Here is a 26,207-nt window from a genome sequence, read left to right as displayed (position 1 = left end):
AGTGAGCGATATAGAGCACACCAAACTGTTATGTTTTACGAGAAGCAAAATGTGCTAAACACAGGCAACTATTTCTCTAGTCACACACCTGAGGGCCCGTCCCAAAGAGTTGAAGACAGGGTAAGCTGGGATGTCTTCAGGCTTTTTGAATGCCCAGTAGTAGGAGGCAAAGGCCCCTGCCAGTGTGACCTGGCCCAATGCTGTCACGAAGTTTACACACCAGAAGAAGAGGAATAAATTATAGAACTGGAACAGAATCAGGTACTTGTGGTATAATGTCTCTCCTCCATAAAATGCAAACAGACACTCAGCATCACGACATTCAGTGGTGATATTTGAGCTGTTGAAAGTCTGTGGAGAGAATCAAATCAATGCAACTTTATGCAATGTATGCATTTTATCAAGCAAAATATGCTATAACAAAAAATAAGACACACTACTGTTCAGACACAACATTACTGTTAGCATAAAAAGACACTAACCTCAGGGTTGCAGGTGTCTCTGGAATACATGCATGCACTTGTGTTGAAAACCTTGTATACTGGCTCACTGGAAGTGGACAAAAACCTAATCAAGAGTTAAGGATATCATGTTTGCGTGAAACCTAAATCAACATTTCTAACTAAAGTGTTTCGGGTAATGAAACGGCAAAATACCAACAGTGAGCAGTTTTTATGTGACTGCATTATTTCTTTTAGGATACACAGCGGTGATGGCCCAGTATGCGATGACTAAAGAGAGCAGGGCAAACGTCAGCAGTGGGTAGAACAGTGATGACATCACATGACCGATGGCCCTGAAAAATTAATCCATCACACTGAGAAAAACACTGCTGTTTAACTGCTTATGCTATTAGAGTACCCAAAAAAAAGCAGTAATATGGAATATGAGACCGAACAATGTAAGCAACGCGTCTAAAAATACTGATTGCTCTACATTAAGAAGGTAGACTGACTTGCTGGCCTCTTTGATGAGAGCGATAGCAATGAGGAGCCTCTTCCTGAGGAAGATGAGGAGAAGGATGATGACCACTTCCACAATACACAGGATAATCACTGTGTGGCGACAAAGAATGCAGGTCCATATTAGTGTTCATTTATGTCCACAGATTGATCCCTACTTGAAGAAAGATACATATTTTCATTTATTTCTTTTCTATGTATACCTACATTACCTTTTAAAAAAAAAAATAATAATAATAGTTTTATTTTAGCGAGGATGCATACAATTAATTAAAAGTGAAAAATAATTATTTCTAAAGGATCATGTGACGCTGAAGACTGGAGTAATGTAAACTAAAAAATTAATTTTTAAAATAGAATTTTTTTTTTTATTACAATAATATTGTAATAATATTTCAGAATATTCAAATTTGTACTGTATTTTTGATCAAATACATGCAGCGAAAACATTCAAAAATCTTACTCAATTCAAACTTCTTAATGGGAGTGCATTCATTTTTGTACTGCGCATAACGGTCATAATTGATATAAAAACTCACTGAAGGCAAGCCAGGTCTGCCGAATCTGTAAGTACACCGAGAAGTCAGTCTGTAGACCCAGATCCTTGATAGTGACGTCAGAACCGGCCTGTCCTTTCAGACTGGCATACTGCATGTAACAATGGAAAATACCTGAGGAGAATCAGGAGAGGGGATAAACAGGAAGGATATATTTACAAAATATAACATTACTACAATACAGAATTGGAAATACTATGAAAATCCTCAATGATGATAAGGAGAGTCTTAATGTCACAATGCTTAATGTTTCAAAATAATTTTTTTTAATGTATTTTCTCTATTAGGGTATTACTATAAATGTGTTAAGGTTAAAAAGCACAGTGTTTGGTAACTAGGATGAAAATATGGGAATGTTATTTGAGAGCTGTAGACGAGACAAGAACACTTACCGTATCCGATAACAATGACGACCATGATGATCATAACCCAGACCATGACTCCAGCCAGACAACGCAAGAGGAGAATAAAGATCAGACTGACCAGCATGGCGATCACCAAGCCACTGAAAAAGATTTGACCAATGCTAGAACACACTAAATCTGACACTGCGTGGAGGGGGAATACAATGAACCTAGAGTTTCACACGCTTACAGGAGTATCCAGTGCCAGGATTGAGTATAGTCCTCGAAGATCCTCATGGCTACCGCCCGGGCCTCGACCACGATATTGGATTTCCTGCAAACATTCAAAAGATCTATTAATTATAGTCAGTGTGATCATATATTTCAATATGATTCACATTATATTTTTTATAACATTAACTAACACAATAATATTATATTCCGCATTACTATATTACATTATATAATATTATTATAATATTGCCACTTGAAATGAAATGCATTAAAAAATTTTAAAAAATTCAGCCAGTTGCCAAATTAAGCTGGTTTAAACTTAATACAAATTGATATAAAGTATACAGACATAAAACAATAAAACTAAAATGTCTATAACCAAAATTAAAATGAAAACCAAAAATAAAAACTAATTCAAAATAATTTAATAGCATCTTGGTCACATTAAGTTTCTATAACATAATTATTAACTGACTTCTGCCTCAGCTTCTGATTCGCTGCTTATTAATAGTTAGTAAGGTAGTTGTTATGTTTAGGTATGGGGTAGGATTAAAGGATGTATAATATGTTCATGCAGAATAAGGCATTAATATGTGCTTTATGAGTATTAGTAAACAGCCAATATGCTAGTAATATGCATGCTAATAAGAAACTAGTTCATAGTGAGAACTGGTTCCTAAACTAAAGGGTTACCAGTATCTCAATTATACTAAAATAACACTGATAACATTAAATATAACCACAAACAGACACTAACAAATAATATTACTAACTTTGAGGCTTCAAGGAGATCTGTGGCATTTATATTTTCTTCTTTCGAATCATCTCTGAAGGTCGTTTGGTTGCCGACCACAACAACTCCACCTTTCAAGGTCTCTAGAGCGGGCAAGCATCTCCTTGTGACTGTAACACAGGGTAAAGTTCATCATTTCAATGTAACAGAACTTCATCTGTAATTTAACTGAAATTACAGACATGTTTTGAATGATGTAAAGGCTTACAATTCTTGCTAGGTGTGAGTATTGAAGGACACAAGCCATCCTTCAGGATTTCAGGAGCGTTCTAGAAAAAAAGAAGGGCATCTTTCTGTGAAGCAATTTAGGATTAAGTGTGTTGCTCAAGGATCTTGAAATCCATGTATTACTAAACCTAGGGAGGGGCAGTATGGCCAAAATGTAATCTTCTGTATTCCTTTTTATCATGTTATCTTAATTCTTACTGGGAATTCAAGGTTTTCTTTCCTGTCCAGGACTCACCTTGGTCATGTCTACTCCCTCCTTGCAGAACTGCTTGTAGTATTCCCTGTCAGCTTCATTTAGTAACGCTTTCACTAAAGTCTTGAATTTATTGGGACATCTCTCCACACAGATCTGTAAAATGAACATAAAAACAAAAGTGCTATAGCATGCTGTACTGCCAGTCTGTGCGTGACAAACACTATAGATATATATGGTACTGCAAAAAGAGGTTAACCAAACCTGAGTGGTGGGACACTGAAACTCCAGCAGGACCAGAGGACTGGCACACTTCATGATGTTGAAGTAGAACAGCAGGGGCTTCTTTCTGATTATTCAGACAGATTAAGCCAAGAAAGATATGTCTGAGTACAATTTAACCACAGAACTGCATTTAAAGTCTATTGGATTGGCAAAGTGAAAGACGTCTCATCAGTTTTCAAGGAAACAGCTTTACTCACTCAAGTGGGCTGCCGACCTGTCCACAAAACTGACCCTTACTGTCTGTCGGGTAAATCACTTTCCGAGGGTCACCTTGAGACCATGCTATAGGAAAAGATACAACACTGTCAGTATGGAAAGACAACAGCTTGTCTTTGGAAATGGACACGGTTTAATACTTTCTGCCTATCTAAACCAGCACTGGGCATAGAAATGTGAAAATGAATAGGCTAAAACTTACCCAGAATCCCAACTGCAAAGTAGCCCAGCAAGGCCAAGATGAACAGGATACAACAGAGAATGTCTGTGCAGCTCCTGTTCACCAAGAAAAGCACACGCATTCAGTGCCACCACACAAATCAGGACATGGAAGTTTATCAGATTACATAAATGTTAAAAAGTTTAAAAGATTCCCTTTCACTAGATGTGTCTCAGACAGGATTAATATCACTAGCTAAAAACAAATCCATAAAAAAAAAATTACTACCTGAAAAAAATTACATCATGACTTGAAATAAAATGAACATTAACTGAAATAGAATATACAAAAATATTTATTTCTCATTTTTATTTTAAGTACTAAAATAACTGAAATAAAATTAGATAAATTAAATGATCTAAAACTTATAAATATAAAGCATTAAATTATATATATATATATATATATATATATATATATATATATATATACATATATATATACACACACACACACACACACATATATATATATATATATATATATATATATATATATATACACACTTCACAATTAATGTGAAAACTGAAAATATAAAAATAAAATCTAATTCAACATATGAACAAAAACTGTAATAGTATAATAAATAACACTAACACTGGTCTCAGATGCATATGTAAATGGTTTCTAATCATTAATTTGGCTTATAAAGGTTGTCTCACCTGTTATAAATCGGCCCTTTAAATGTTGGGTCAAATTTTCTTGGCTCACCTGTGAAGACATTAAAATGGTGCATTTATTTATGTCATTTGTGGGCATCTCCAGATTTTTACCACTGCATAAGCAGCATGGCCTTTTCTACTGACACATTTCTACCATCACTATCATCCTACCACTCAGTCGAAGTGGGGCATGACTTGCCTGCTGCTCAGTTAAAAAAAAAATTCCTTCTGATTGTCTCAAGTGAAACGCTATCTAGATACGACTAGTTCTGCTTAGTATGCTACTAAATTAGATTGGGTAAAAGGGTATTTTGCAAGTATTAACATCACATTAGATGAGACAAGCGTTAGCTAGAAAGCTGAATAATCAGGCATATTTGTGACCCTGGTCATAAGTGTCAATTTTTCGAAATTGAGATTTATAAATCATATGAAAGCTGAATAAATAAGCCTTCCATTGATGTGTTTTTTTTTAGTTTATTTGACTGAGATATAACTATTTGAAAATCTGGAATCTGAGGGTGTCGAAAAAATCTAAATAATGAAAAAAAATCACTTTTAAAGTTGTCCAAATGAAGTTCTTAGCAATGCATATTACTAATCCAAAATGTACTATTCAGAAAGTTTTGATATATTTACAGTAGGAAACTTACAAAATATCTCTACGGAACATGATATCTTTACTCAATATTCTAATGATTTTTGGCATAAAAGAAAAATTTATTCAAGGGCAGGCTCTAAGATGGTTTAGATCCTACCTGTCCGATCGCTACCATTTTGTTTACTTAAATGGGGTGTCATCTCATTTATCATCAGTAAAATATGGAGTGCCATGAGGATCCGTCCTAGGTCCCCTTCTATTTTCAATATACATGTTGCCCCTTGGTAATATTATTAGAAAATACGGAATTAGCTTCCACTGTTATGCTGATGATACTCAGCTATATATTTCAACGAGACCAGATGAAACTTCCCAATTATCTAAGCTAACAGAGTGTGTTAAAAATGTAAAAGATTGGATGACAAATAATTTTCTCCAATTAAATTCGGATAAGACAGAGATATTAATTATTGGACCAAAAAACACCACACAGAATCTTGTAGATTACAATCTGCAACTAGACGGATGTACTGTTACTTCCTCTACAGTCAGAAATCTGGGTGTTATATTGGACAGCAATTTGTCTTTTGAAAATCATATTTCCAATGTTACAAAAACCGCATTCTTCCATCTTAGAAACATTGCCAAGCTACGAAACATGTTATCTGTTTCTGATGCAGAAAAGCTAGTTCATGCTTTCATGACCTCTAGACTAGACTATTGTAATGGACTTCTAGGTGGTTGTCCTGCTTCGTCAATAAACAAGCTACAGGTAGTCCAAAATGCAGCAGCTAGAGTCCTTACCAGGTCAAGAAAATATAATGATATTACCCCAATTTTACAGTCTCTGCACTGGCTACCTATTAAGTTCCGTATCAGTTACAAATTATCATTACTTACCTATAAGGCCCTAAATGGTTTAGCTCCTGCGTACCTAACTAGCCTTCTACCACGCTACAACCCATCACGCACCCTAAGGTCACAAAACGCTGGACTTTTGGTAGTTCCTAGGATAGCAAAGTCCACTAAAGGAGGTAGAGCTTTTTCACATTTGGCTCCCAAACTCTGGAATAGCCTTCCTGATAATGTTCGGGGTTCAGACACACTCTCTCTGTTTAAATCTAGATTAAAAACGCATCTCTTTCGCCAAGCATTCGAATAATGTATCTCTTAAATTGTGAGTGTAGTTGCATCTGCATTTTTATTCTTTAGCTTGGGTTAAACTAATTTTACTTTGTTGGATCAGCAGCTATGCTAATGATGTCTCTATTTTGTTTCTATGTTTTGCCACGGGATGTAACTAGGATTTACACAAGCTCCAGTCTGGATCCAGAACACCTGAGAAGAGATGATGCTGACCCTCAGAGGACCCCAGATGATGCTAACCTTGAATCAACAAACAGAACTAACAATTATTGCTACATGTGTGACTGCATCCTATAATTACTATTAATTAATAATATTGATAGTTCATCATCTAGCTGACTACGTCTTGTATTATTATTATTATTATTTTTATTTTTCTAAAATCCTGTCAAACGTGCACAAACTACTAGCTACTACTAAATATTGTAGAAACATAATTTTCTGTAAAGTTGCTTTGTAACGATTTGTAACGATTTGTATTGTAAAAAGCGCTATACAAATAAACTTGAATTGAATTGAATTGAAAGAAAAATTTATATTTTTGACCCATACACATGTTGCGTTTCCACCGAAATTACCCGGAACAATTGAACCAGGAACTTTTTCCCCAAGACCTGTTGCTTTCTGCGTTTCTACCGCGGTCTAATATAGTACCATGAAGATTAGGCAAATAGTCTGGTGACGTAGGTCTGCGCACGTTTCTCAATACAAAGTGCATACATTTCGGACTTGTATCCTCATCGGACTTTGAGCATTTGACTGGAGATGTCCGCAACGACGGTGATGTCCGCAACGACACAAATCCGGTAATTCTTCAAACAGCAGCGTGCTTTGATAACATCAGTCAGCTCGCCTTGGCTACTGCAATTTTCCTCACTGTATAGTTACAATAAAACGAAATAAGTTATCAGATACCACTGCCTCCTTTCGTTTTCATTGAAACATAACAATAGCCGCAGAAATGTACTTAGTTCAGGGAAATGTTTCTATATATATATATATATATATATATATATATATATATAGCCATTACAATGAAATGAAATATTATATCAATTGCCTCTTTTATTTTCATTTTACGTCACTCGTGATAATATAAAAATTGAATCCGCACCCACCCAGACCCATTAATATTTGGCTCGTTACTCGACCCGCGCCCGCGATAAATTACACGGTAAAATCATTCCAATTAAAGTGCTTTATTTTTTTATCTCGCACCTCTCTCAACATCACGAAAGTGTCATTAATGTGCTAATGAAACGAAAGTGGCTATGGAACCTGATAACTATACGCAAATAGACCTATTAATGAAAAAAAAAAAAAACAAGAACAAGAAAAAATACAACCTGAGCCTGTCGCTCACAAAGTATGCATTAAGGTTACTGTGCAGGAAAAGGATATCGTCCACAGTCCCAGGTTTAAGTTGCATTCTCCGTTCTTGAATTACAAATCCAGCATCCCCGTGAATATTAGGAATGTCAAAATCCACCCGTTTCAGCCACTTTTATGCGGGTACCTGACCCGTTGCAGGACTCTAAGCCGAGTAGAGACGGCTCTCATCGGTAACATAAGCACTGAGCTCCCACTGATCACGTGGAGCTGATCGTCTCCGAAATAGGTGAAACACATTTTTAAATAGGTGCTGTCTTTATAAATAAACTGCAGATTTGAGTTTTAAACAACTGCATTCTCGCCTGAAATACTTTTAAAACTACATTTCATGAAACAATAAGAGTAATATTTTGAAATGATCCAATAAATGGTGGTTGAAATCACAATGCTACGTGAACTCAACCAATCAGCATGCTTCAAGTATAGGTCTCTGCAGGAAAGTAATTGAAGTTACCAGATCAGGGTGTTTTTACACCATGATACCTGATTGGTTGACATCATAGTGACGTTAGGTTTAGGGGTGGGCTTGGGTAAGGGGGATTATTTAGATTGCATGATTTAGAAACACCTAGCAGTTTGAAAACACCCACAAGGTGATAAAAAAAATTTTTTACCCGGAAATTTATTTAGATCCGGGTTCCTGCGATGGAAACACACCGAGTACCAGCCCAAAGTCCCTAGTTCCTGGGTAAAGTTACAGTTGTGGACATGCTGCTAATGTTTTTTTGGCTATTGCTACAAATATACAGTACTCCAGCAACTTAAGACTGGTTTTGTGTTTCAGGGTCACATTTATATGATGCTGTGGTGTATTTGTCTAACTGGGTAACTGAACATTTAGAATGTGTTTGTGATGTCTTCAGTCATGTGTGCAATGCCTCAGTCGGCCAAGTGTGAATTTGGCAAAGCCCCAATGTTGATTTAGAGAAGCTGGTTAGGCTGAGGAAGTGCATCCTGCAGACGGTGTAAGTAAATGTTAAGAAATTTTTGCATTCAAGGCCCTTTACTGAAGCATGCTGCTCCAAACAATACAATTAATTTATTCATCATTTTTGTTGAATTGCTTTAAAAAAAAATGTAAAACATTTTTGGATACTTAAAAATGTATTCATGTTACAGTAATGATCAGACATCAAACCAGGGGGGAATAAATACTAGTGTAAAAGTAATGCTTATGATTTTCAAATGATTTCAGAACGATATTTTTCAAATAAAACATCCATTGTTTCAATATTTTAAACCCAACAAATTTAATTTTGTAAAACATTTTGCTTGCAATTGCAGGGTGTTTTATTGTACATATTTATCTACCATAATGTTGATACATTAAGATTTGAAAGAAGTCTCTTACAGCAATATTTATAAATGTTATTATTATTTGAGTATATTTTAAACTGTATATTTTTTATTTTATTTTATAATTTACAATTTATTCCTGTGATGTAAAGCTGAATTTCAGCATTACTCCAGTCTTCAGTGTCAAATGATCATTCAGAAATCATTCTAATATGCTGATTTGGAGCTCAAGAAAAAAAAGTATTATTATTAATGTTGAATTGAAAATAATTGTTGTGCAAGTTATATATTATAATTTATCAATAATTTTAAATAAATTTTAAATAAATTGAAATAAAAAAATTATAAACTTATAAATGTCTTGCTGTCACTCTTGATCAAGTCATTGTTGAATAAATTATTTATTTTAACACCAACAATAAAAATCTTATTGATCACAAACTTTTAAACATTTGTGTATTTTGGGGGCTACACTGTATATTTCTATATATGTTTAAGATTCCTTATTTGCAAAAGTGTTATAGGCACTTTGGCTGAGATACTTTTCCGTTGCCGCCCTAACCCCCCTTGAGACTTGCACTAGTAACCAACGCAGGTCTAGGCTCATAATAAGCATGCAGTGTGTGTGTGTGTGTGTGTGTACAGTTTATTTTATTGAGGTGCCATCCATTTAGAGCAATCATCAGCAAACCAGACACTCTTAGCCATCCACAAACAACTCCCAAATGACCCAAGCCTTCCAAACAGCTACAGTCACACTGACAAGCATCTCCCACAGATGCTCTTCACATCATGCTAACCTGTCGCATACTGTTTAATAACCAAAATAAATCACTAGTAGTAATATAGATTAGTCCCTACAAACAAATCTGTCTCTACAACACTAAAATCATTTAGACATCCTATCTTTACACCAACTGAAAGTAAGTATATTAAGCATTCTGAAAATGCTATACAAAATGTAAATACCAAACCTTGTTTTCCATAATATGATCCCCTTCCCATTAGATCGTCTTTTCAGTATTTTTAGTCTTAATGTTGTCGCTAGACAGTCTGTACACCACTTCCGACCTCTTGAAACAGGAAACTAGTCATGCTTGGCACCCAGAGTACATCTTCACTGTTTTTCTCAGAGAATGCACTTCCTTGACCTTAGACATGTAACAGATTTACATATCATGCTAATGGTGTTCTAAAATGGAAATCTTATTAAACCCTAAAAGTACTGAAGATATTAAACCAATATCCAATGGATTTTGAATAAAATGTGGTCTCATTTGTTGATATTTTGCTGGCAATTCTGAAGTTTCAGTTCAATCAATGTTGTTTTCACATATGCATCAAATGATTATTTATATACATAAAAATATATGACTGTAAAGGCAAGAGAAAGCAATGTAGATGTTGTGGGAAAAACGAATAAAACTTAACAGTTCAATTCAATTAAATTCAAGTTTACTTGTATAGCGCATTTTACAATACAAATCATTACAAAGCAACTTTACAGAAAATTACGTTTCTACAATATTTAGCAGTAGCTTATCAACAGTCAAAGCAATGGTTCCATCCTTCGCCATGTTTTAAGCTTATGGCCCGCCCAACTCGGAAACTTGAGTATCAATAGTGACTTCACATGTTTTCGAAAATTTCCCATTTCCCACTTCCCACTTCTGAAGGTGTAATTACGAGTTTGTGTACATTGTTGTCAAAAAAAAAAGGAGTCATGGAGGATGGAAAAATCTTTCTAAAGTAAAAATGTATAGGAAATATTTAGTCAATGTCCAACAGATTTTTGCTCAAATGCAGCATCCTGTTCATTGGTAATCATATAGAGCGTTTGCACCTATGTCCTATGCATGGTAGTTTTGAGGAGCAACTGGGTGAATTTTCTTTATGAAAGCCTTGCAACCCTGTCTGAGGTAAACAATTCATTGTCACCTTCAACGTGACTACAAAGGTCAAACAAATGACATTCAAATGAACTCTGATAAACATGGAAAATATACTTTTATCACATTTCATGGCATCGGGTCTGATAAATGCACGGTGGGAATATGAATGCATTTCCTTCATTCATTTAAACTGCAATTAAGTTCTTTAATTCAAGGTTATTTCTGGGCAGTTTTGACAGGTCGAGGATTTATAGTGACACTAATAGTCAAGTTTTTTCAGTGTTTCAATGTAGGCATTTTTTTTTTTTTTTTTTACACAATCTCTTCGGTAATAGAAAGTCCAGGTTAGCAAGTGGATGATCACTACAGAAACACCAGAAGTCGGGTCACACAATGTTACTTCCAACTTTCCAACAAATAAACCCTTCCAATCAAGTTTGATCAGTGACAGCTGTACTGTTAATAGCAGCGCTCAACAGCATCAGGCTATCTGGGGGGAATTTACAAGCAATCGGATTGACATTTTAAGCACCAAAAAGAGAGAGCTATTTTCATAAAGCCAATCTGTAGTGCACAGTTGTTTATTGTTTATGTCCAAAGGCATGCTTGTGTGTTATCAATTCGCTCTGTCTCTTCTACAGACCGTGCATTATTTTCAAGCTTGATCTGATCAGACGTATGGTCAGAAGGCAACCTACAGCTCGATTCCAATCACACACTTTGGTCCCTGTTTCAAACTGACCTTTTCCACCCGCAAAGTCACGTGATCTCCAGACACAATAAGGGGCACGGATATTTGAGATGCCTTTGTAGTTATAAGGGCATTGCAATGTTGTGAGATTGCTAGGCAACTGGAGAGAAGTGTATCATTGTCATTCATGAACAAGCCTTATAAAAGTTACAGTCTCTACATAGATATCATGAGGAGGCACTTCCCATAGTCTTAGTCAGAAATTTATTTTAATGATCTGTGGTGTTCATGAGGTTAAGAGTTCGTAATGCAATCCAGAAGAAGATGACAAAAAGCCATCTGAGCATGTGAGTATACAACCCGAATTCCGGAAAAGTTGGGACGTTTTTTAAATTTTAATAAAATGAAAACTAAAAGACTTTCAAATCACATGAGCCAATATTTTATTCACAATAGAACATAGATAACATATCAAATGTTTAAACTGAGAAAGTTTACAATTTTATGCACAAAATGAGCTCATTTCAATTTTGATTTCTGCTACAGGTCTCAAAATAGTTGGGACGGGGCATGTTTACCATGGTGTAGCATCTCCTTTTATTTTCAAAACAGTTTGAAGACGTCTGGGCATTGAGGCTATGAGTTGCTGGAGTTTTGCTGTTGGAATTTGGTCCCATTCTTGCCTTATATAGATTTCCAGCTGCTGAAGAGTTCGTGGTCGTCTTTGACGTATTTTTCGTTTAATGATGCGCCAAATGTTCTCTATAGGTGAAAGATCTGGACTGCAGGCAGGCCAGGTTAGCACCCGGACTCTTCTACGACGAAGCCATGCTGTTGTTATAGCTGCAGTATGTGGTTTTGCATTGTCCTGCTGAAATAAACAAGGCCTTCCCTGAAATAGACGTTGTTTGGAGGGAAGCATATGTTGCTCTAAAACCTTTATATACCTTTCAGCATTCACAGAGCCTTCCAAAACATGCAAGCTGCCCATACCGTATGCACTTATGCACCCCCATACCATCAGAGATGCTGGCTTTTGAACTGAACGCTGATAACATGCTGGAAGGTCTCCCTCCTCTTTAGCCCGGAGGACACGGCGTCCGTGATTTCCAACAAGAATGTCAAATTTGGACTCGTCTGACCATAAAACACTATTCCACTTTGAAATAGTCCATTTTAAATGAGCCTTGGCCCACAGGACACGACGGCGCTTCTGGACAATGTTCACATATGGCTTCCTTTTTGCATGATAGAGCTTTAGTTGGCATCTGCTGATGGCACGGCGGATTGTGTTTACCGACAGTGGTTTCTGAAAGTATTCCTGGGCCCATTTAGTAATGTCATTGACACAATCATGCCGATGAGTGATGCAGTGTCGTCTGAGAGCCCGAAGACCACGGGCATCCAATAAAGGTCTCCGGCCTTGTCCCTTACGCACAGAGATTTCTCCAGTTTCTCTGAATCTTTTGATGATGTTATGCACTGTAGATGATGAGATTTGCAAAGCCTTTGCAATTTGACGTTGAGGAACATTGTTTTTAAAGTTTTCCACAATTTTTTTACGCAGTCTTTCACAGATTGGAGAGCCTCTGCCCATCTTTACTTCTGAGAGACTCTGCTTCTCTAAGACAAAGCTTTTATAGCTAATCATGTTACAGACCTGATATCAATTAACTTAATTAATCACTAGATGTTCTCCCAGCTGAATCTTTTCAAAACTGCTGGCTTTTTTAGCCATTTGTTGCCCCCGTGCCAACTTTTTTGAGACCTGTAGCAGGCATTAAATTTTAAATGAGCTAATTAAGTGGATAAAAGTGTAAAATTTCTCAGTTTAAACATTTGCTACGTTATCTATGTTCTATTGTGAATAAAATATTGGCTCATGTGATTTGAAATTCCTTTAGTTTTCATTTTATTAAAATTTAAAAAACGTCCCAACTTTTCCGGAATTCACTCCAGCCCAGACTCCAATAAATCACGTTACAACTTGTTCTCCAAAGCAGAATAAAAAATAAATAAAAACCTTCAAATGAAATTCAGGAATGAGACTGGGGTTCTAGAAATTTTCAGGAACAGGAAAATAGGTTTTAGGAAGCCTGAATCTTCAGTTTAGGCATGTTTATTTGCTTCACATGATTTGATTTTTTTTTCATTTTGAGTGACTCTTTTAAATGTAGATCTTTAAGATGACAAAGCAATCAAGGAGTATTAATATCCTTAACCCTTTTCTCAAGCAATGAGTTGACAGTTTAGTAGCAGATTGAAATGAATCACTGAACCAAGCCTGCTATCAAGCTTCATTTTCTGACCCAAGATAATCAAACCTGAACCTTCAGTGTCATTAAGCAAGAATCATCTTGGGTTGAAAATCACACTGAAGCTAGAAATTATCCCAGCAATTTTACACATTATATTTACTGGTGGAAATAACCAATTATTTCAGAAGTCAGAAAGAAAAATAGGATATAAATGTGTTCTTTTACTCCCTATAAGCCACAATTTTTCTCAGTGCAAGTTCTCTGATATGAAGAACTGTGATGCTCATGAGAAAACTGGTTTCGAGGCTGGACTTGGTCATGATCCTCCTCCTCTTCCTTTGATTTTCTGTATTTTTTACTACGTTGTCTACCAGTAATTAAAGTAATTAAAAAGTAAAAAGTCTTAAAATGTTACATAACTTACAATAACTAGAATATTTTAGTGGAAATTTTGATTTACACTAAGTAAAGTCAAGTAAGGGAATTCACTTTATTTTTGCCTAAATGTGGCAGGGATATTATAGTGAATTAAAACCATTAAAATTATATATTTTTAATTTCTTGAAATAAATTAAACTTGAACTGAAATTGAAAAATGAAAACTATTTGAAAATTATTATAAATGACAAAAATAATATATATATATATATATATATATATATATATATATATATATATATAATAAAGAACTAATAAAAATGACAAAAACACAACTGTAACTAAAATTAATATAAAAAAAGAAAATATAAAAATAAAACACTAATTAAAAATATTAATAAAATCTTAACTAAATCTTAACTAAAATGCTACCTGTTGTTTCTATAAAAGTAGTCTGGTTTTAGAAACCACACTGCTGTTGCAATGGTAATGAAAAACCATTCAGGATATTACATGTGGTTACTATGTTCATACTGCAAACACCAGAGTATTCAAGCATGCAAGATCATGTAAAATGATTAATTAAAATATAAATTTAAAATTTAATAATTTAATTTGTTTTAAAGCAGGGTTTTTGCTTTTTCTGAATAACTTGAGCAAGTACTGCATTTAGTCAACATTTTCATTATTATTATTATTTTAAAGCGGCCCAAGCCACTAAAAATGTCCCTAGAGACATTTAAACACTTCACATTTACTGTTACACAAACATTAATAGGTACAATTAATGAAAACTATTTAAAATGCGTGTGTGAAAGCAGGCAATGAGAGTTGCATGTTCTAGTCACATTTACTTATTACGTCGCATAAAACAACCATAATGGCGGTAATTATTGACCTGAGATTAATTATGTGTTTGAGCCCACGCCTATTGTTTTCTTCATTACATACGTCCTGCTGTATCCTCTCTCACACACACTGTTGTGATGCAGTGTTTCAATCATAAACTGTATAAAAGGTTTCAATGCAATGGCGTATGATTTATGTCGAGCACCAGCGTGCAAGTCTGCATTACTGTTATTCTTCATCGAAATGCCTGAGACCCACGCCCCACGTATTAGTCACTGTTTCCATCAGAGGACCATCCCCACCACTTCCAAGACTTATTAGCCTACCATATTTGGACTCTGGATTTTTCTCCTCCGGCTCCATTTGCAAATAAAGGATGCGGATTTGCGGCTGTCCCTTAGATATCGAAAGGAACAGTATTGCCGTTGCCTAATCTTGCGAGGAATTGGCCATCAGTAATGATCCGCTGCTCTACAGTGGGAGTGGCAGACAGCAACTCATTCAACAACACACGCGATGCGTTTCGCTTTTCAGAGGCGACTGCGCGAGCTGAATTGACCAATGAGAGGACAGGAAAAATTGACAGACAGTCGTCTCAGCCAATAAAACATAAATGCTCTTTCGCTGAAAATCGCCAGCGTTTGGCATATCAAGGAATCAGTTTTAGTTATTCTAGTTCATTCACTAAAACAACAAACACTTGATAAAATACTAATTTGTCCACCACTTACAACTTTTTAAAGAAGAACTTTCTCTGAATAAAGATCTAGTAAATTGTAATTTTCAGTATGATAATGGTAAATTGGGTTAGAATTTTTTTCTAACAAAGAATTTCGACGTGAGAAAGACTGCAAATCCACAAAGTTGTGCCAATTCTTGGCGCATCTAAATTCCTTTGTTACAAGGCCCTCCCATACTCAACAAACGTTTTAATGTAAAATGTAATAGCTACAGAAATGTAATAAAAAACGAGATTTTTAAGTTATAAGAGCGGTTTAAAATATGGCTAAAATATATAAATAAATCATGGAACATTTTATAAGGCCCAACAACTCTTAAAAAAACATTTTATTATTTTATTAATTTTTTTACTATGACACGGCACTTTAATATAATTTATAATTATGCAATAATTTTAAAATACGCTTAATAGAAACATAATAAAAATACCCATTTTCAGAATTTAGACAGTGGAATTTCATGCTGAACCAACACACATCGTCATACACAGATAAAGTATCTCTATCTTCATTTTAGTTACAAAGACAATATGTCCATTTAGTTTCATTCTGTAAAGTAAATTGAAACACACTGGTTTGTCGCCATTGGTTGCCATGCAAATATGGTCAAATTGCACTTTTCGGAATATATATGCCACCTATAATTATGCACATGAACGACACAGAAATATTCATATCAGAAATATTACCGAGGAAACCAGCACTGTGTGTTTGTAAAAGAGCAAATCACTTTAAAAATTCCTCCGCGCACACGCCTCTTCTAATCATCCAATCCGAGTGCGCGGTGCTGGAGCACGCCTTCGACATGCCACAGGGCAAAGAGTATAGAAGTAACTCTTTTGCCACAGGGTTTCAGACGTTGTCATCAGCCATTTTGAATGTGGCATAATCAATCAAGCCCAATTTAAATCTTACATTTGCACATTTCAAAATTCGATATTTGCCATATTTAGTTAATATAATAAGTTATGTATGTAATCATGTAGTATGAAATAATTATTTACGTTTTATAAATGTAAAAACATAAACCGGGGCAAACACTGAGTCCATACCTCACAAAAGATGGCGGGTCCGTTCTTCCAATTTGTTCATGTTACATGTTGAACTGTACTAGTGTACTCTGAATATAAATAGTGTTACAGAAGCCATGGAAATCATCTGATCGAAGACGTTGAAGGTAATATGTTTTAAATCGATTTTCCAGGATGACCGCATGGCGAATAGAACAGAACTGTCTACAACCACGGGTTTTAAAATATACACCTGAAATATAAATTATATAGATATTGAAATCTGTAAATGTTTCTAATATGGGTTTCAATTTCGTTGCGCAATTCCAGTTGTGTAACCATGAATGGACTAGACAGACATTATTCAATAGAAAAAATATATTTTTAATATACAGTAACTTACAGTATTAACAACTCACGTTATGAATGGTATTATAACAGATAAATGTTGCAATCGTTAATAATACTCATAAAGTTACATTTTACAATATATATGAAGTAAAAATAAGGTTATGACATAACTCAAAATTAAACCTAAAAACATGCATTGTGTAGTTTACAAAACGTCAAAAAGTGAATGGAAAGGAAAAAAGGAATTACTGCAGGAAATATTAAAAGTCACTGTGAAATAAACTAACTGTGTAAACACTATTAGTAACGCATTATGTTGCATTTTCTTCTTTTTTCAGGTTTGAATACACCATGGCATTGAGAACAGCTTTATCACATCTGCTGGTGAACTCAAAGAGATGTTCTCTGCTCTCTGTGTCAAGGGCCCAGGGCTCTTCAGCACCTGCAGCACACGGTTAGATCATTGATTCACCGTAACATTTTTGTACCATAACTAAAATTTGATCAAATGACATCAAGTTTCAGACTTGATGCATTTTCATGTTTAGGCTTGGCAACTGATTGTGCTACTTTGCTAGTAACCAAATCTTTTTTTTTTTTTTTTAGAATCAGAGGAGCAAGTGAATAAAACAGCAAAAACATGTAAATATATTAGTGTAATATTTTCAGATAGTAATGTTTGAATTGGATTACATGCACTGTATTTGAGCTGAAATTTGGATTTCTAGCTAAGGTGCAGTTTAACTGGCATGATGCGTTGGATCTGGAAGGACAGCTCACAGAGGAGGAGATCATGATCAGAGACAGTTTCCGCACATACTGCCAAGAGAAGCTCATGCCCCGCATCCTCATGGCCAACAGAAATGAACGTATGCGGAAACGCTAGTACTAACAACTAATGGATTAGATCTAGGGCTGTCAGTCGATTCAAATATTTAATTGTGATCAATCGTATGATTGTCATGAGTTAACTCGTTTTGTTTTGATCTCTTCGCTGCGTTTCTACGTTTGTCACATCTGAGCAGCACATGCGCAAAAATGACCTCATACGTCATTCTCCCTGAACTGCTTCCATTTTACAACAGTGAGCGTAAGCTAGATTAAAGTGATTATTATGTTTTGAATACGGATGTTTTTCTTATAAAAATACATCAATTTGTTACAGAAAGCCTTTTTTATTCACCCTCCAGAGCCGTGTGAGACACTTTTTTTTTAATGGATGCGCTTTTTATTAAACGTCTGCATTAATTGCACGTTAATAAAATTAGTGCCGTTAAAATAAATTTGCGCTAATGCGTTATTAACGCATTCAATTTGACAGCCCTAATTAGAACAAGTGTTGGAAACCTTCATGTATGATTAAATTGATAGTTCACCCAAAAATGAAAACTCTGTCACCATTTACTCAACCTGCACTTGTTCTAAACCTGTATGAGTTTTTTTTTTCTGTTGATCACAAAAGAAGATGTTTTGAAGAATGTTGTTGACCAAACAGTTGACTGTCCCTTTAATTCTCACAACAGGTTTATTGTATTTTAATTTTTATTTTATTTGAATAAGATCTAAATGCCTGAAAGGCTGATGGTTCCTGTAGTCTAATGTGTAAATTTAAACCTGTGGCTCTGAATTTTCAGATTTCCATCGGGAGATTTTAAATGAAATGGGAGAGCTCGGTGTCCTTGGGCCTACGATTCAAGGTAAAATCAGACTTGATCATGTCTGTCAGTGACACTGAATCATCCTCATGAAAGTGGAAAAAATACAAACCATTTCTCATTTAACATCATATGTCATGTGTACAGCTTACAGGTGAATCTGACTCTAATTGTGTGGTCCGTGACACTGGATGTATAAGGTACATTGTCTGATGTTTTTGCATCCTTTGTGTTAAAGGATATGGCTGTGGGGGGACTAGTTATGTGGCATATGGTCTGATCGCCAGGGAGGTGGAGAGAGTGGACAGTGGCTACCGTTCAGTTATGAGTGTCCAGTCCTCACTGGTCATGCACCCTATCAACGCATACGGAACAGAAGCACAGAAGCAGAAATACTTGCCTAAACTGGGTTAGTCAGCTGCCTAAACTGCATGTCATTACATTAAACTGCTGTAAAAATATTTACATATCTCAAAGTCCCCATGGAAAATCAGTCATTTTAATATCAATATGAGTAATTCTAAAAATACATTTCTTTTAAAAAAAATTGTCATTTCTACATTTTTTATTCTTCCCAGCTCGTGGAGAGATTCTGGGTTGTTTTGGACTTACAGAACCAAACCATGGGAGTGATCCTGGTGGCATGGACACCAAAGCCAAATACAACCCCTCCAGCAGGACATATACCATCAGTGGGGCAAAAACATGGTTAGTGACCCTGAATAGTTTGCATAGTTTGGTTTCATGAAGAGTCTGGCCTTGGACTCTCAATAGTTTTCATATGTAACATAGAAAATAGTCTTTTCATTAAAAATGTCTTTTCGACAAAAAATAAGCACACACACATACTATATTAATAGTATCGTATATTAATTAGTATCATTAATATACATTATAGTTATTATTAATATGTCAAAATAGATTTCTTTTATATTGTTTTCCATCTGCATTAGAATTTTTTGCTTAAAGTTGTTACGATCGGAACCCAGAGAAACGCAGGAGACGAGAGATCCAAATGCAGTGTGGTATTTAATGGGTAATCCAAATGAAAGTATGAAAGTGAAAGTGACGTGACATTCAGCCAAGTATGGTGACCCATACTCAGAATTCGTGCTCTGCATTTAACCCATCCGAAGTGCACACACACAGAGCAGTGAACACACACACACTGTGAACACACACCCGGAGCAGTGGGCAGCCATTTATGTTGCGGCGCCCGGGGAGCAGTTGGGGGTTCAGTGCCTTGCTCAAGGGCACCTAAGTCGTGGTATTGAGGGTGGAGAGAGCACTGTACATGCACTCCCCCCACCTACAATTCCTGCCGGCCCGAGACTCGAACTCACAACCTTTCGATTGCGAGTCTGACTCTCTAACCATTAGGCCACGACTTCCCAAAAACAAATCAGCATCCAACAAGCAGGGGTCAAAATCAGAAATCAATCCAAACAAACAAACACTAGGGATAGGATCAGGAACAGGAATGGGAACTGGAACAGGAAACTCGGAAGACAAGGAAACCCGGAAGGCGAGGAAACTGGGTGACAGAATGAAAGGACTCCATGAAGACAAACAGAAAAAGACCGGTAATATAGGCAGGGTAATGACTATCAAGTGAAGACACCAGAGTGCAATTAACAGGAGTGCAATTACTGTGACGAAGGGACAAGGCTTTGTGGGAATTGTAGTGCCCACGATGAGGTGGCTATGGGGAAGTGAGACCACTAGTGGAGACTCAGGGAAACAGAGACCAGACAGCGTGACATTACCCCCTCCTCCACGGAGCAGCTACCAGATGCTCCATCCGAACACCAGAAGAGACCAAGGAACGCAGAGACCAGGAGGGAGGTGGAGCGGCGGAGGATCATGAAGATCATTGGTGACTTGACTCTGCTCATGAAGATCATTGGTGACCTGACTCTGCTCATGAAGATCAATGGTGACTTGCATTTGTTCATGAAGATCAATGGTGACTTGCCTTTGCCCGTGAAGATAGTCGGTGACTTGACCTTGCTCGTGAAGAACCCTGGTGACTGGACTTTGCCCATGAAGATCATTTGTGACTTGCCCTTGCCCATGAAAATCAATGGTGACTTGCCTTTGTCCATGAAGATCAATGGTGACTTGCCTTTGTCCATGAATATTAATGGTGACTTGCCCTTGCCCATGAAGAACACAGGTGACTTGCCTTTGTCCATGAAGATCAATGGTGACTTGCCTTTGTCCATGAGTATCAATGGTGACTTGCCTTTGCCCATGAAGAACACCGGTGACTTGACTTTGCCCATGAATATCACCGGTGACTTGACTTGACTCTGGAGTGTCAACGGTGACCTGACCCGACTCTGGAGGGTCAACAGTGACCTGACCCGACTCTGGAGGGTCAACGGGAACCTGACTCGACTCTGGAGGGTCAACGGGAACCTGACTCGACTCTGGAGGGTCAACTGTGGCTGTCATCTTGTGCCATGATACAGGGCCGGCGGCCATCTTGGGCAGTGGCACTGGGCCGGTGGCCATCTTGGGCAGTGGTGCTGTGCCGGTAGCCATCTTGGGCAGTGGCGCTGGGTCGGCGGCCATCTTGGGCAGTGGCACTGGGCCGGCGGCCATCTTGGGCATTGGCGCTGGGCTTGTGGCCATCTTGTACTGTGGCGCTGGGCTGGCGGCCATCTTGTGCTGTGGCGCTGGGCTGGCGACCATATTGTGCAGTGGTGCTGGGTTGGCGGTCCTCCTGTTAGCAGACCCCGGTCCAGAATCGGCCATCCCACCAGGAGAGACAGGAGTGGCTGGGGCATCCCACGGAAGCCGATGCTGCAAGTAGAAAATGAATTCCCAGAAACCAAACGCGTCCAACTGATCCATTTCCATACGGGGTACTGGGTCATCCAGACCGATTTTGAAAATGTCTTTAAGGGCCGCATCATTATATCACATACCATCCGCCAGGGTCCAGAACACATGTGCCATAGCACCCACCTCATTGCCCTCTTGGCGGAGGGTGGTTAATTTTATGAATCTTGCCTTCTGCTCCACCATACTGGCTGGGGAACGGGAATGAAGACCCACACTGCTGGATCTCGACATGGATGGAGTCCTTCTGTTACGATCGGAACCCAGAGAAACGCAGGAGACGAGAGATCCAAATGCAGTGTGGCATTTAATGGGTAATCCAAATCAGCATCCAACAAGCAGGGGTCAAAACCAGAAATTAATCCAAACAAACAAACACTAGGGATAGGAACAGGAACAGGAATAGGAATAGGAATAGGAATAAGAACTGGAACAGGAAAAACTCGGAAGGCGAGGAACTGGGTGACGGAATGAAAGGACTCCATGAAGACAAACAGAAAAAAAAAACGGTAATATAGGCAGGGTAATGACTATCAAGTGAAGACACCTGAGTGCAATTAACAGGAGTGCAATTACTGTGATGAAGGGACAAGGCTTTGTGGGAATTGTAGTGCCTACGGTGAGGTGCCTATGGGGAAGTGAGACCACTAGTGGAGACTCAGGGAAACAAAGACCAGACAGCATGACAAAAGTTTAGTAATTTGTCACACAAATGTCTATATAGTTTTTAGACATTTAATTTCAGTTTTAGTTTGAATTGTTTTAGTACTTTAAGCTCAATACTAGTTCAAAAACAGGTTTAAAATTAGTATTATTGGCAGCTAGCTAAAGTGAAAAATATATATATATATATTTTTTTTTTGTGGTGTCATCTTATGTGAAGGTCAGATAATCAAACTGTTTCTTATGTAAGAGATATCATCAGAGGGCAGTGTACCAACAGTATCTCTATATTTGGATTTTGTAACTTCACCCTCTCCAGGTTGTTTGTCCCTTGCTGGTTTAGGAGGACACTGAAATCTGCTGACCATCTGTTTACTTAAGTATGCAATGTGAATCTGGCTTGAAGTCAAGAGAATTTTCTGTCTGAGCAGATATTACATTTACAGTTACATTTAATCATTCAGCAGATGCTTTATCAAAAGCCACAGTAGTACCGCAGTGTACACACATTTTTTTTTACTGAAACAATAATACAAACTAAACTGAAAAATGGCTAAAAATACTGTGTAATTAATTTAAAGTGTATTTGTATATTGATCTTAACATTGTTCAGTTTGTCTATAATCAAATAACACTACAGGGAAAAAAATGTAAATACATTTTGTTTAAATAGTATTTTCACTGCCTCGTATTTATTCATGTATTTATTCAGCACATGACAGAAAATATTTGTCATATTTAAAAAAGACATCACAATAAACATTTAGGTGATTCAAAGTTGTCTTTAGTCATTTATAAGTAAACCACATTAAACACTGACTAACAAAATATTTGTAGTTTTATCTTTTGTGAAAATTCTACTTTCATTTTTTACCTTTGTTTATGGCAAAATTGAAATGTAACTAACCAAAAAACAATGTTTGACCAAACCAGAAACTTAAATGAGAAAAATGAATCCATTTTGGCCTTGACAAATTAGAGTATGCTTTAGAACTTGGTCTAAAGTATCATTATTTTGGCAAGAACTAAACTAAATTGAAAGAACAAATAAGAACTGAATTCACAGCTCTAATAACCCTGCACTGCACACAAATCTTGAACACACAGCACAGATGAGTGATAATTAGCACTTCACACAAACACTTTTTTTTCTGTGAGCAGGATCACCAACTCCCCATACGCTGATATCTGCGTTGTGTGGGCCAAATGTGAGGATGGCAGAGTGAGAGGGTTTGTCCTGGAGAGAGGGATGAATGGCCTGAGCACCCCGAAGATAGAGGGCAAGTTCTCCCTCAGGGCCTCGGCCACCGGGATGATCCTAATGGACGAGGTGGAAGTGCCAGAGGAAAACCTGCTGCCCCATGTGTCTGGCCTTGCTGTGAGTGTTTTTGTCACTATCATTAAAGGCACGCATCCCTTAGTACTAGATCACCCTTGTAAACTACTGCCTAAAACTCAGACCAACCCAGATAACTGATAGAATCACTGAAATTACAAGGTGATTCTTTACTCTTTGGACATTTGATCTTACGTATTGATTCTTATAGGGTCCCTTTGGCTGCCTGAACAATGCCCGTTATGGCATTGCGTGGGGCGCTCTGGGTGCTGCAGAATTTTGTTTCCACGCTGCCCGCCAGTACACCCTGGACAGGTCAGCGTTTAACATCTAACATGCATGTATTAGTACTAGCTGTTGTTCTGTGTGTGTGTGTGTAAGGAAAAGTATTTATTTTAGGTATTTCTTACATTTTTTGTATTTTATTTGAACAGTCCTTAAGTGTGACAAATTAATAAAAAATATTCTGTGTATGCATATTAAATGATGCAACTAAACATTTGTATCTTTTTTCTAAGTTTTGTTGATATTCGATACAGGGTATCACTTAGATACTATTATAGTTTTCATTCAAGTTTAGATATTTTTATTTCTGTTTTCATTTAAATTTTAGTTGAAAATAAATGTAAGTTTAAGATAAACTAAATGAAAATGAGAAACGCTAGAAAAGTTTTAATTTAGTTATAATAATAACAAAATAATAAGTACATTTTTTATTTTCTTTTATTTCAAGTGGCACAAATGTTTTTATTGTTTTACTATAATAACTTATAATAACTTTTAATAACCCTGATTCAGTATATATGGATATTTTTGCATTTGGTTTTTAAAAAGCTGTTTTATTTAAAAAGTTCTTTTGTTTTTTTGCCCCCCATGAAAAAGACTTAATTTGAATTGAACACATTTATTATAAAATACATACAATTTTTTTACTTCAAAATAAGCACAAATATTAATAATAAAGACAAAATGACCACTTAGTGCTTTTTAGTAAATGAACAAAAGTTAATTTACTAAAACACAAAAGTCAGATTCAAAAATCAATATAAAATATAAAAAAAATGTAATTGAAGTACCGAGTAATTAACTGTTTACTATAGGGTTAGGTTTTGGTTTAGGGTTAGTTGCTCGTAACTATGCATCATTTACTGTTATTACTAAGTACACGTGACTATGTTGCCTTTAATTTTATTTTTAATTTCACCTTCATATATGTAAATGATTTTACTATGTAGAATCCAGTTCGGAGTCCCTCTGGCCAGAAACCAGCTGATACAGAAGAAGATGGCAGACATGCTGACAGAGATCACAATCGGCCTGCAGTCCTGTTTACAGCTGGGCAGACTCATTGACCAGAAGAAGTGAGTCATTACCAACGAGCTTACATCACCTGTGCTCATGTTTTCTCAATCTTATTAGTTTATTGTGTTTATGCAATACATTTGAATACAATCCAGTGTCCTAAACACCCATGAGCCTTAAACCCAGCTGTCTCATAGCCAAAGAATCCTGCAGTTCATTGAGTTTTCCAACACATTTCTTCCAAAGACACACACCAGAGATGATCTCCATGCTGAAACGGAACTCATGTGGGAAAGCCCTGGACATCGCCAGGCAGGCCAGAGACATGCTGGGAGGAAACGGCATAGCAGACGAATACCACATCATACGCCATGTCATGAACCTAGAGGCCGTCAACACCTATGAAGGTACAAGAGGGTGGAAAAAAAATAATTTTACATGCAAAATATACCTTTGGGCCAGCAGAGGTCAGTATAGGCTTTATATGAAGTGCACTAAGGCAGTGATCATAATTCTTGTTTAAACACTAATGTAGAGACATTTTCTGTTTAATCTGAACCATACGAAAGCTTCTAAGAATATTCTTCCTTTTCACAGGCACTCATGACATCCATGCTTTGATCTTGGGCAGAGCCATTACTGGACTCCAGTCTTTTACTGTTGGAAAATAAACCCATATTTCTCTCTGAACATGGGTATGATGGATTTTTGCATCTCTTTATGCAGTGAGGGAAATACTTGGTCAACATCCATGCATAAGTGCCTCCATGCGCTCTCAAATCTCTCAGTTAGTAATGGGTCCAAACTCACTAAAATCTGCATTTACAAATCCTTAATGGGATCTTCTCTCTGGGGTACTGGATTGACATGAATTGATATGTCAAATTACAAAGACTGTTGCATTATAAAACTGTTAATGGCCTTGTGGTTAAATTACTGAGAGTATTGGATCCACATTATTCATTGTACAATGAACATGAATACTAATGATGAAAGATCATTCATAGCACTTTCAAAATACTGTCGAAAACCGCTGACCCCGCTGGTCATTGTCAATGGCTTGTAAATTTTGTTGTATTTATTGAGTCCTGAAAATAAATTGAATA

General features: G+C 36.7%; 2 protein-coding genes across 6 annotated transcripts in view; one reads left to right on the top strand and one right to left on the bottom strand.

Moving 5' to 3' along the window:
* The window catches only part of slc44a2 (solute carrier family 44 member 2), a 23,464-nt gene extending 7,755 nt beyond the window's left edge, over positions 1 to 15,709 (bottom strand). The window contains exons 1-15 of one of the 3 annotated variants that reach the window (XM_059560859.1): positions 15,524 to 15,709; positions 4,695 to 4,743; positions 4,015 to 4,088; positions 3,794 to 3,878; positions 3,576 to 3,660; positions 3,354 to 3,467; positions 3,099 to 3,159; positions 2,871 to 3,000; positions 2,114 to 2,197; positions 1,912 to 2,024; positions 1,502 to 1,633; positions 956 to 1,055; positions 704 to 796; positions 483 to 567; positions 89 to 351 (exon numbers count right to left, since the gene is read on the bottom strand). In XM_059560859.1, coding sequence (XP_059416842.1) covers positions 89 to 351; positions 483 to 567; positions 704 to 796; positions 956 to 1,055; positions 1,502 to 1,633; positions 1,912 to 2,024; positions 2,114 to 2,197; positions 2,871 to 3,000; positions 3,099 to 3,159; positions 3,354 to 3,467; positions 3,576 to 3,660; positions 3,794 to 3,878; positions 4,015 to 4,088; positions 4,695 to 4,743; positions 15,524 to 15,560 — 1,505 coding nt within the window. In that variant the 5' untranslated portion in view covers positions 15,561 to 15,709. Of the gene's footprint in view, positions 1 to 88; positions 352 to 482; positions 568 to 703; positions 797 to 955; positions 1,056 to 1,501; positions 1,634 to 1,911; positions 2,025 to 2,113; positions 2,198 to 2,870; positions 3,001 to 3,098; positions 3,160 to 3,353; positions 3,468 to 3,575; positions 3,661 to 3,793; positions 3,879 to 4,014; positions 4,089 to 4,694; positions 4,744 to 10,103; positions 10,245 to 15,523 lie in introns of those variants that run through there. The other 2 variants (XM_059560861.1, XM_059560860.1) reach the window with 2 other exon arrangements.
* gcdha (glutaryl-CoA dehydrogenase a) lies at positions 11,986 to 26,207 on the top strand. 3 transcript variants are annotated; one of them, XM_059560866.1, is made up of 12 exons: positions 11,986 to 12,059; positions 17,637 to 17,752; positions 17,911 to 17,940; positions 18,027 to 18,167; positions 18,933 to 18,995; positions 19,192 to 19,362; positions 19,532 to 19,661; positions 23,625 to 23,841; positions 24,011 to 24,114; positions 25,035 to 25,160; positions 25,348 to 25,508; positions 25,699 to 26,207. In XM_059560866.1, exons 1-12 carry the CDS (start codon positions 12,001 to 12,003, stop codon positions 25,770 to 25,772), a joined length of 1,392 nt encoding a protein of 463 aa, XP_059416849.1. In that variant the 5' UTR covers positions 11,986 to 12,000; the 3' UTR covers positions 25,773 to 26,207. The 3 variants fall into 3 exon arrangements, with proteins under 3 accessions (XP_059416849.1, XP_059416848.1, XP_059416850.1); XM_059560865.1 differs by having other exon boundaries at positions 17,905 to 17,940; XM_059560867.1 differs by lacking the exon at positions 11,986 to 12,059 and adding an exon at positions 17,076 to 17,114 and having other exon boundaries at positions 17,905 to 17,940.

The sequence above is a fragment of the Carassius carassius genome, chromosome 10, assembly GCF_963082965.1.
Source record: "Carassius carassius chromosome 10, fCarCar2.1, whole genome shotgun sequence".
NCBI lineage: Eukaryota > Metazoa > Chordata > Actinopteri > Cypriniformes > Cyprinidae > Carassius > Carassius carassius.
This window is presented reverse-complemented; position numbering and strand designations above follow the sequence as displayed.

Coding starts and splice junctions, on each gene's coding strand:
- gcdha (XM_059560865.1), top strand. CDS start 12,001: ATGAGGTTAAGAGTTCGTAATGCAATCCAGAAGAAGATGACAAAAAGC. Junction 23,842..24,010: donor CCCATGTGTCTGGCCTTGCT/GTGAGTGTTTTT, acceptor TGATTCTTATAG/GGTCCCTTTGGCTGCCTGAA. Junction 24,115..25,034: donor CGCCAGTACACCCTGGACAG/GTCAGCGTTTAA, acceptor TTTACTATGTAG/AATCCAGTTCGGAGTCCCTC.